The sequence below is a fragment of the Lepisma saccharinum genome, unplaced genomic scaffold (genome assembly GCF_977018435.1).
Source record: "Lepisma saccharinum unplaced genomic scaffold, izLepSacc3.1 HAP1_SCAFFOLD_144, whole genome shotgun sequence".
Classification (NCBI taxonomy): domain Eukaryota; kingdom Metazoa; phylum Arthropoda; class Insecta; order Zygentoma; family Lepismatidae; genus Lepisma; species Lepisma saccharinum.
Window position 1 is genome coordinate 23,171 of NW_028142955.1, and position 11,244 is coordinate 34,414.

Here is an 11,244-nt window from a genome sequence, read left to right on the forward strand (position 1 = left end):
ATTTTGGTTTTCTAAACTTACATCATCAAAAACTACAACTGAGTTTTCATAACAATTGTCAAGTGGTTTTATTTCTGATTTAAAGGTAGCTATGCCCAGTCCTTCATAAAGTTTCATAAGCTGCTGGCATTTGAGTTGTTCCAAACTTTTTGAGAAAACATACAAGTGTCTGTTCTTTAAGTCTAAGATTTGGGGGCAAACAAAAAATTATCTGCAAGTATTGTAGTTTTTCCATAACCAGATCGACCTACAATGAAACACCACATATTGTTAAGTAGCAACTCAACATTATTCTTTCTGGTTTATAATAAATTATGCACCCGTTTTACCAGATTCCATGTTGTTGTCATAGAAATTTCTTGTCTGTGGTCATCCAACTTTTTCTTTAAGTCCCAGACATTTCACTATTAGTTTTTGTTTTTTCTAGCTAATAGTGTCTCAATAAGATTTGTATCTAGGTATTCAGTGCTAAGTTCGTCGTCATAAAATCTTCCTTTCAATATTCCATTGCAATTGTATTTTTGTTATATATGGTTACCTGTTCCCTTGCAAGACTGCAGCCACAGTGAACAACTCTGTACTCAATTTTTTAGTAAAACCCTTTTCAAAATGGTGTTTCAATTTACTAACACTCACTTGATCTCCTACATTGTACTTGGGTTTCATGGTTGTATTTTGATATTTAATACAGTACACAGTATATATCAATTGTAATCCATTACATTCATTTACTTCAGTAGACTTCATACGTATGGTTCTATGTACAGAGTTATGGTAATTATGAACAAGATCAGATAAAATTGTTTCCCACTTATAGATACCCTGCAAACTAAAGCGTTTCCACATATGATTTTTTAATGTCATGTTGAATCTTTCAACTATGCTAGCTTCCAAGTTAGTCTATGTAGAATAATGCCTAATATCAAGCTGGACCATTAAATTGGTGATTGTGGCATTGTAAAATTATTTTTCTCTGTCTGTCTGTAGGTGACGAGGTATTCTACCTTCTTCAAAAATATACTTAAAGTCTCAGAGACACAATATCCTGTTTTTGATTTCAGAGGAATAGCCCAAGCATATTTAATAAAAGAGTATATTACAGTAAGCAAATACTTAAAACCGTGATTTAACTCATTCAGATTTTTCAAATTTCCTGTTTTCCTTTCAATCAAATCAGCCTGATACAAATAATCAATTCCTTTTGTTACCACAGATAGTCGTTTGTAGTTACGACGAGTTGGTCTGTGTAGTTCATTAACTATATCTTGTCTAGATATTGTGTCTTGTAAGAGAAGATTACATAAATGGGATTATCCTCAGGGTACAACTGTTTAACTTCAAAAAATAATTGGTCACTAGTTTCAACTTCAAAAACAGACAATTATTTATCTTGCTCTATATTATATTTATTGGTTGTATTATCACAAGCTGCTATTGGTATTTGAAGTGTCCTGGATACACTATATTTTCTTTGTATAGTGAAAAGTAACACCTCAAATTGTTTTCCCTTTCTCAAATATCGAAACTTCAGAAATTGTATACTACCATTGAGGAAAAATGCATGAGTCTGTGTGTAAGAATATAATTTGTAAATATTACAAGCCCTATCATATGTCCAGTGCTCTCTAGTATTTCATCCAATCTGCTCAACAATGGTTCCAAGTGTTCCATTATAGCATTAACAATCTCATCAAAGCTCCATAGCTGGGTTTGATTTTCATATCAACATACAGTTGTTTAAATTGTTCTTTTAAACTATGAAGCTGTGTCGGGAAACTTAATAAGGCTGATTATTGATTTGTTTCTATAGTCCACGTTTGAAGATTAATATTTGAAATAATTTGCTGTACTCTTTCCACAAGCCTGAATTTGGAACTCTGGCCAGAAAGATCATGTACTTGGTTTTTGATTTCTGTAAATAATGAGTAAAGTTCACTGACAATTTAGTTGGCGGCCAAAGTTGCAATAGTTTCTTGAATTTGTGCAATTTTTACCTGAATGTTTTTAATATCTTCAGATTATTGTATTTTATTTACTGATCTTTTCACAGCTCTTAATCCCTTAGAAGTAGTTAAGCTAGCTACAGTATTTTGAGTATTGTCAAAGATTCTTTCACAGCAATTAATTCAGTAGCATTAGCTACAGTAATTAAGGCATCTTGGAGTTGTGTTATGTCAGTTTGTGTAGGTGTTGATTGTTGAAGTGTTTCTAATTTGTTTTGTATATCATTTATCAAATGATGAAAGTGAGATAATTCAGATCCATCGTTCAGATTTTCCAGCTTATTAATTTGTTGTTTAACTATACTAAGAGTTCAGTAATGCGAGGTAGCATTCATTCCAGTATTTCCTGAATACTCATATTTCATTGTTGTCAAAGTATCATCAATGTGGGCTATGGTAATTTGAATTTTCCCAAATCGTCGTAAGTCTTAAGCTGGAGTTTGATGTTAGTAACATTACGAACAATGGCATTAAGTTCACTGGAGGAGGGTAGATTATTTATAAAATTTTCTAATATTTGAAGTTTGGATTGGACTTCAGTTATGGCAGTATGCAGTTCATCTGTTTGTAGTTCAATTTCTATATTTTCCTATGTATTAATTTCAAGAAATTGAAACTGCTCAGGCACATAAATAAATGTACTACCATAATCTTGTTGAGTTTTAATATATTGGATAATAGCTTGAAGTTCTGCACGAATACCGTTTGTTTGATTTTTTAATTGTTATTTCATATGTTCTACATTAGGAGTCTAAACTTGTCTGAATTTCTCAACCTCATTTTCAGTTTGCCTACACTTTCTTCTAAGTTTTGAAGATTGTCTATTGAGTCTAAATTAGTGTATTTTTGCAGTAAAGATTTCAGTTCAGCATCAATTTTGACAATAGGATTCAGACACTTAGACTGTATGCTAGTTATCTCATATTAGAGACTAGAGTTGATAGTTTCTTGTAATGTTCGTAGATCAGTACGTAACTTTTTGACTCTAATATCAAGTACAAGGATTTCATCACTGTGATCATTGTGTTTTGTATGACCGAAAATATCATTAGGCATTTCGGTAGTTGCTATTTATTATACTATAAGTGATTTTCAACTCCAAAATCACAGTTATTAGTTTATCATACTCTCCCAGCAATTCTATATACACATAATCATTTGCAGTTATATCATATGTTGTGACAGTATTAATCTTATCATATTTAATATGATAAGATAATAAATATTTTTATCTCACCCTTATTCTCAGGATTTATGGTGAATTGCAGTTCCCCACCAATGGGAAATTTGTAATAATTTAGATTGTTATTAAAAATATAAAATATTTTACCAATATCATTATTATATTATGTCAGGATACTGTTCAAGTAGACAATTAGTAGTCCATGTAGTTTAGACAATAAGTTAGTAAAACTTTGGTGAGACTATCTGAGGTTCTTCCATGACTTGTTTTCTAATTCCACACAGATTTATGGTTCTTTTATTTACAAATATTACATTGGTTGCCATCTTCTAGGCAATAGTGAACCAATGGTATGTATGTATTTCACATGAGATAATCTGTCTCCTGTCATCCTCTGAATCCAGAGCAATATTTCTCATTTTATTTTGTAGTTAATACATGATTAATATTTTGAATTATTTTTTGTTGTAATAATCAAGAAAGGAGAGTTTATTCTCTACTATGGTTCTAACTACTCCTTTGCTTTTTCAATAATATATTTTCTGAACTAATTGCATACATCTTTGCTCGTAATCCAATAAATTCCTTAATAATATCATTACTTTGTTCATCTTTTATTTTGCCAGACACCTTTATGTTGTGGGAAGGATTATCAAAATTAGGAGGTTAAGAAGATGTGTCAAAATAATCAACCAACTTAAGATGTTTTATATCTTCATACAGATTAGGTGTCTTGGTATGTCTTGGTATGTCCATATACAGAAGAAAAACGTAATCTTTATTAAAAGGCTTTCTTGTGTTATACTGAAGCTGGAACATATGTAGCTTAGACATATCCATAACTGCAACTCTCACATAGAAGGGTTTGTTAAATTTGAACCATGGTTTTTCCACTTTAAAAACTGGCAAATCTTCATTATATATTTTTACCCAATTAAATTTGTGGATCTGCCACTAATTTATTACACTTTTTTAAATCAGAGACTAGTTTTACATTTACATGCTTTCTAATATTCTCCATGGTCTTACCTTAGACAGCATTATTCATTAATTTTTAGAAATCCTTATCTAAATTTGAAGTAGCAAGTGTTCTGTGTCTTGTGCTAGTCTCAATATGAGGCCTTGTTCGGTGAACAATGTATATAATTAGTGTTTTTATCTTGTTTTCCATTTTTGTGTATATGTGTGAGTTATTCATGTGAAGTGCGTGGGAGTAAATAAACTGCGGAACCTCCCGCATACTTGATTACGGGAACTTACACCCACAAGTAAATTCGGGAACGTCCCGAGAGGTGAGCCAGGCTCTTTGCTTGGGCGTTGCCACGAGAAAAGAACAGTCGTCATCAGAGAGTCGTCATGAGAGGAACCGTGTCATACGCGCGTGGTTACAAGTGCGCTGTAGAGACATTCTACAGCCGAATAGACAGTCCTTCGTGTATATTGTTTAGTTATTGTATAGTCCTTCGTATATGTGTATTATAGACATTAAATGTATGTATATATCGTCTTTGTGCGTCTGTTACTTAACCATACACCGTGCGGGAACTGACGCATTTAGGATAATTCGGGCCAGAGTGGAGTTCAGCCAGTTAGCCAATGTAGTGCGGGGCTTTCAGGAAACTGACACTCAACAAATGGTCCTCCGGGCCGGATGCGTCGCAATTGTAGTATTTGTGCTGTATTCCGGTAGTTCGTCGGGAAATCAACGAGCCAGAAGAAGAGTCAACGTGCCACACCCTCGGTCCGCCATATGCGTTTAGCGTCTCTTGTACGACGGGTCAACATGGAGCAGTTACAGGTGTCAAAGACAGTCCTCAAGCGGGAAGTTACGCGGATTGAAAACAAGTCAGCTTCAACAACGCTGGAAAGTGCGACACTTCAAGTCTACGTAGACAAGGTCCTTCAACTAAGTGCAGACTGTAGTGCATTACTTGTGAATCTCGCTAAACAGTGCGAAGAAACATTGTTCTCTGAGTACTACGATGAACTAAGTGCGGTGCTAGACAGATTAGAGTTCTTGTTGGGCTCCCTTTACCAAAAACAGAAGGAAGCCGTTTCTCCCGTTTTCGCGGTCGAGGTCAACAGTGATGCAAAAAGTGACGTTCGGTTACCAAAACTGACATTACCAGAATTCAGTGGTGACATACATAAATGGTTGTCATTTCGGGACTTAATCGTGGCATCGGTTCATGACAACAAACACCTATGTGGCGCTCAGAAGCTGTAATACTTGAATTCAGCTTTAAAAGGTGAAGCGTCATTATTAATCCAGTCCATCGCAATAACAAATGCAAACTACGAGGAGGCGTGGAATCTGCTAGTTTCGCGGTACCAAAACAAGAGAGAGATTGTGAACAGCACGATTAAACGCTTGGTGAATCAACCTTGTGTGCCATCAAGCTCGGCCGCAGGGTTACGCAAGCTCATTGACGTCACTTCTGAGTGTGTGCGTGTGCTGAATGTTTTGGACATTCCTGTAGAGGCTTGGGGTGCAATATTAGTCTTTCACACCACAGACAAGTTGGATGCAGAATCTCGGCAACAGTGGGAACTTTCACTGAAGAATGCAGAAGTGCCTAAGTTCGAGGACCTGAGTACGTTCCTGGATGTGCGTGCCAGAGCTCTTGCAGCGTCTACGTTGACCTCCAGCCTCCCAATGTCCAGCAAACCCCCTCCCAGGGCCACTGATCGCCAAGTAAAGAAGAATGTGAATTCGTATCACACAGGTGCTGAAACTGTGTGTCTTAAATGCCGCGGACACCACAGGTTGCATACTTGTCAGAAGTATTAACAAATGTCTGTGAAAGATCGGTACTATTTCGTGAAAACCAACAATCTGTGCTACAACTGTTTGGAATCTAATTGTAACGTCGGAAAGTGTACTTCGCGCACGTGTATGGTGTGCTTTAGAAAGCACCACACATCTCTTCACTTCTCTCCTAGTGAAAATCCCAGTTCTACGCAGCAAGTAACGTCCCACATCGCCAGCAAGAAGAAAGCCATTCCATTCCAGGAAGTTATCTTGTCTACAGCCACCGTGGGCGTGAGGGATAGACACAACAACGTTCGGCATTTTCGTGCACTTTTAGATACGGACTCCGAGTGTACATTTGTCTCGGAAGACTGTAGTCAGCAATTAGGCCTTCGAAAGAAACACATCAGTGTTGCCATATCCGGTATTCCAGCAACCGGAACAGGTACTTCTCGTTCCATGGTGGACCTACAGTTTAGGTCAAAAGCGGGCAACGAAACGTACACCACCAAAGCCATCGTTGTGAAAAAGATTACAAATAATTTGCCCAAGCAGCAATTCACTTTTGATGAACAGTGGACACACCTACATAACCTTGACCTTGCCGACCCCCTCCTTCAACAAACCAGGGAAAATAGACATTTTTATTTGATGCGGATATTGTTCCCTTACTTTTAAGACCTGAGAAAGTGGCAGGTCCAGTAGGTACACCAACGGGCATAAATACTTCACTTGGGTGGATTCTTATGGGCAGAATTAACGTTCCGTGCAATCAACGCGCAGTGTCATCACATCATGCGTCATGTAGTGATCTGGACGCTACTCTATAGCGCTTCTGGGAAATAGAGACTGTGCCATCGGTAAAACTGTACAAGAAAGCTTTTGTGGACAGCATTTTCGAAACACACACGAACGTGACATCAACGGTCGTTATGTTGTGAGATTGCCCTTCCGAGAACAAACCGGTGTTCTGGGAGCTTCACGTCCCCTAGCGGTGCAGCGTCTCAAACAAGTGGAGAAACAACTCGTCAAGAATCCACAACGTCAACAAAAGTATGCTGAGTGTATACAGGAATACCTAGACTTGGGTCAAATGATCGTCATTCCGAATTCCAAATTACCTGTCCCCCAAGAAAGCAGTTGCTACCTTCCACACCATAGTGTCATCAAAATGGACAGTTCCACAACGGCTTTACAGCTCGTGTACGACGCCAGTGCGAAGACGACGACAGGAGTTTCCCTCCACGATAAGTTGCTTGTAGGACCCGAGATACAAGACGACATAATGCCTTAGTTGCTACGTTTTCGTACGTATCAAATTGCCCTTACTTCGGACGTTGTCAAAATATTCCGACAGGTGAAAATACACCCAGATGATGCAGAATATCACCGCATTGTGTGGAGGAAGTCACCGAAAGAAGAGATACGAGACTTCAGATTAGAGAGACTGACGTTTGGTACGGCTAGTGTTCCTTTCTTAGCCACCAGATGTTTACAACAGCTGGCCCGCGACGAAGAGACAGACTTCCCTGAAGCAGCGGCGATTACATTGAGAGATTTCTTTGTAGACAATCTAGTGACTGGCAGTGATACAGTAACACAAGCTACCGCGTTACAAAAATAAATAAGTGAACTTCTACAAAGAGGTGGTTTCGAATTGCGGAAATGGTGCTCGAACAATTCCGAAGTATTGAATGAAATCCCTGTACATTTGCGAGAAACGAACTTTGAATTGGATGTGAGCATAAATGAACATATAAAGGCACTCGGAATCGAATGGCATCCAGCGAGTGACGAATTCGCAGTATCAGTGACGCAACCCGCAACTCATGATTAATTAACCAAGCGCATTCTGTTATCAGACATCGCGAAAATATTTGCCCCCCTCGGGTGGATATCTCCAGTAACTGTCAAAGCAAAGATCTTCATGCAAACACTTGGGCAAGTTAAACTTGACTGGGACGATGTATTTCCACCAGAACTAGAAATTGCATGGCAAAGATTTCGGGCGGAGTTGCATAAGTTACAGGATATTAAGGTGCCTAGGCTCATCGTGTCTTCAAAACCGCTAACGTGCGAACTGATATTCTTTTGTGACAGTTCCGAGCGGCCCATGCGGCCACTGCCTATTTACGTTCTACATACAGCGACGGTAGTGTTGAAGTGCATCTCGTAGCAAGCAAAACGAGAGTCGCGCCTCTCAAGAAAGTGACTCTCCCGAGACTCGAACTCTGATCTGCAGTGTTACTCATACGTTTGCTGCAGACAATAAAGGAAGATCTTCATTTGGACATTACAGATATGCTTGCATTTACCGACTCTACAATAGTGTTGTGTTGAATAAACTCTTCTCCTTCTAATTGGCGTACATTTATTGCCAACAGAGTTGCTAAAATACACGAGGTTCTCCCTGCAGAGAATTGGTTCCACGTGTGCAGTGAAGAGAATCCAGCTGATTTGGCGACAAGAGGAATTTCTCCCTCAACCCTGCTCGAACGTGATATTTGGTTCTTCGGCCCACAGTGGTTACGTAATCAGTCTTTCAATCCTACACGCACGATCAACGCAGCAGGAACAGCTGTGGTTGAGAGAGAGAGAGAGAAAAAAGGGTCTTCTCATGTTACAGTCTTCGGTAGAGGTGGAGGAGTTATTAGTAAACAAGTATTCAAACTTATCAAAGCTCCAACGAGTAGTGGCTTGGTGCTTCAGATTTATGCATAACACCAAGATAAGTGTTAATGAACGTCAGTTTGGACCCCTCTCAGCACGCGTACTTAATCACACGTTGCTTGTGTTAGTGAAACAAGCTCAAATTACAGCATTCCCTACAGAAATGAAGCATTTGAAAGAAGGGAATCCTTTGCCTTCTAACATCCCATTACTTAAATTGACTCCTTTCCTGGACCAGGAGGGAATTCTGAGAGTAGGTGGACGTTTACACAATGCACAATGAAAATTGACAGAAACATCCCAGTCTGTTACCTCGTGAACACAAACTTACAGAGCTCATCGTGAAACATGAACATTTGAAACATTTACATGTGGGCCCACAATTGCTTCTCGCTGTCCTACAGCAACGTTTTTGGATTATACGAGGGAGGGACTTAATTCGAAAAATTGTGTTTAAGTGCAAAGAATGTTTTAAGGAAAAACAGTTGACAGCAACTCAACTCATGGGTAGTTTGCCAGCCCCTCGCGTCAATCCAGGCAGAGTATTTGCAAATACAGGTGTAGATTACTGCGGCCCATTTTCAATAAAGAGTTGCCAAATCAGGTCTTCAAAAATCACCAAAGGATACGTCGCTCTTTTCGTGTGTCTTGCAACCAAAGCAATTCACTTGGAAGCGGTAAATGATGCATCAACGCCTACATTCATTGCTGCATTACGTAGGTTTGTGGCCAGACGTGGCAAACCTAACCAGATCTTCAGCGATTGCGGAACGAACTTCGTAGGAGCAAACAGAGAATTGGAAAAGCTACTTCAATTCATGCGACAAAAAGAACACGTCCAATCGATGTCAGATATTACGGCCTCTCAAAGCATACAATGGAATTTCAATCCACCGGGAGCAGCACACTGGGGTGGAGTTTGGGAAATTTCAGTGAAGGCAGTGAAATATCACTTGAAAAGAGTTATGGGCTCAAAATTACTCACTTATGAGCAATTCATCACGTTATTGACACAAATAGAGGCGTGTCTTAACTCAAGGCCATTAACGGAGTTAAGTAGTGATCCAAATGACCCAACGGCACTCACGCCAGGACACTTCTTAACCGGTGATTCGTTACTGGCTGTACCACAAGCAGACTTTACGTCATCCACGTCGAATTGTTTGTTTAAGTGGCATTTGATCCAAAAAATGACGCAACATTTTTGGAAACGGTTGGCAACAGAGTACTTGTCCAGACTCCAGCAGCGGCCCAAATGGATGGAGAAGAAGGTAAATCTACAGATAGGAGATCTGGTGTTGTTGAAAGAATCTACCCCTCCACAGCAGTGGAAGCTAGGAAGAGTTGTGAAAGTTCATCCAGGACCAGACAAGTTAGTACGATCCGTGACAGTGCGAACAGCTGATGGGCAATACAGACGTCCAATTGTGAAACTTGCTCCTCTCCCCTATTCTAAGGAGACATAAGTTTACTACATTGAAATTATTGATTTTGGTTGAAATTAATATTTCAACGGGGGGGAGTGTGTTTGGTGAACAATGTATATAATTAGTGTTTTTATCTTGTTTTCCATTTTTGTGTATATGTGTGAGTTATTCATGTGAAGTGCGTGGGAGTAAATAAACTGCGGAACCTCCCGCATACTTGATTACGGGAACTTACACCCACAAGTAAATTCGGGAACGTCCCGAGAGGTGAGCCAGGCTCTTTGCTTGGGCGTTGCCACGAGAAAAGAACAGTCGTCATCAGAGAGTCGTCGTGAGAGGAACCGTGTCATACGCGCGTGGTTACAAGTGCGCTGTAGAGACATTCTACAGCCGAATAGACAGTCCTTCGTGTATATTGTTTAGTTATTGTATAGTCCTTCGTATATGTGTATTATAGACATTAAATGTATGTATATATCGTCTTTGTGCGTCTGTTACTTAACCATACACCGTGCGGGAACTGACGCATTTAGGATAATTCGGGCCAGAGTGGAGTTCAGCCAGTTAGCCAATGTAGTGCGGGGCTTTCAGGAAACTGACACTCAACAGGCCTCAACCACTCTCAATGCTTGAATCTGAGGACTCTTCAAATTTGCACCAAATGAACCTTTTCTGTATTAAAAAATTGAGATTCATATAGTGTATGCTCTCTTTAGTTTCAAGAGTCACCAGAAGCTTTTTCCTTTTGATTCAGGTGGACACTTGAACTCATTACTTGAAAGCAAATCAGAAAACGGATTATGTAAGTAATGAGGAAAAACAATATCAACCTCAGCTAAGAAACCATACCCGTATGATCAAATTTTTTTATGTTTATTGATGAATATCTATCCACTGAAAATGACCATAATTAAGTTTCTGCATCATTGATTAACCATGCAAATTATTTACATGAACATAGAATATGTAGCTAGAAGGTTCATTTGGATTATATTATTTTGTCATATGTGTTTTGTTGGCTCTTGCATATATGTGTGTGCATTGTACAGTCATGGACACTGCTGGGTTGTAACGACCCTATTGAAGAAGCACTGAAGCAAGTCATCCATGTCTGACCAACAAGCGACTTGTGACTATAGACAACCCAACCAGCTTTGGAATTCTGCGGCTTGTATACCAATCACGGGTATGCATCTCTGTAAATTTAGT

The 11,244-nt window shown here is 39.0% G+C and overlaps 1 protein-coding gene across 1 annotated transcript; it reads left to right on the forward strand.

Annotated features, from left to right (window-relative positions):
- The first annotated feature begins 9,111 nt into the window (after positions 1-9,111).
- Positions 9,112-10,074, forward strand: LOC145982349 (uncharacterized). Its single transcript, XM_083115906.1, has one exon. The coding sequence runs from the start codon at positions 9,112-9,114 to the stop codon at positions 10,072-10,074; it is 963 nt and encodes a 320-aa protein (XP_082972032.1).
- Positions 10,075-11,244: the final 1,170 nt, after the last annotated feature.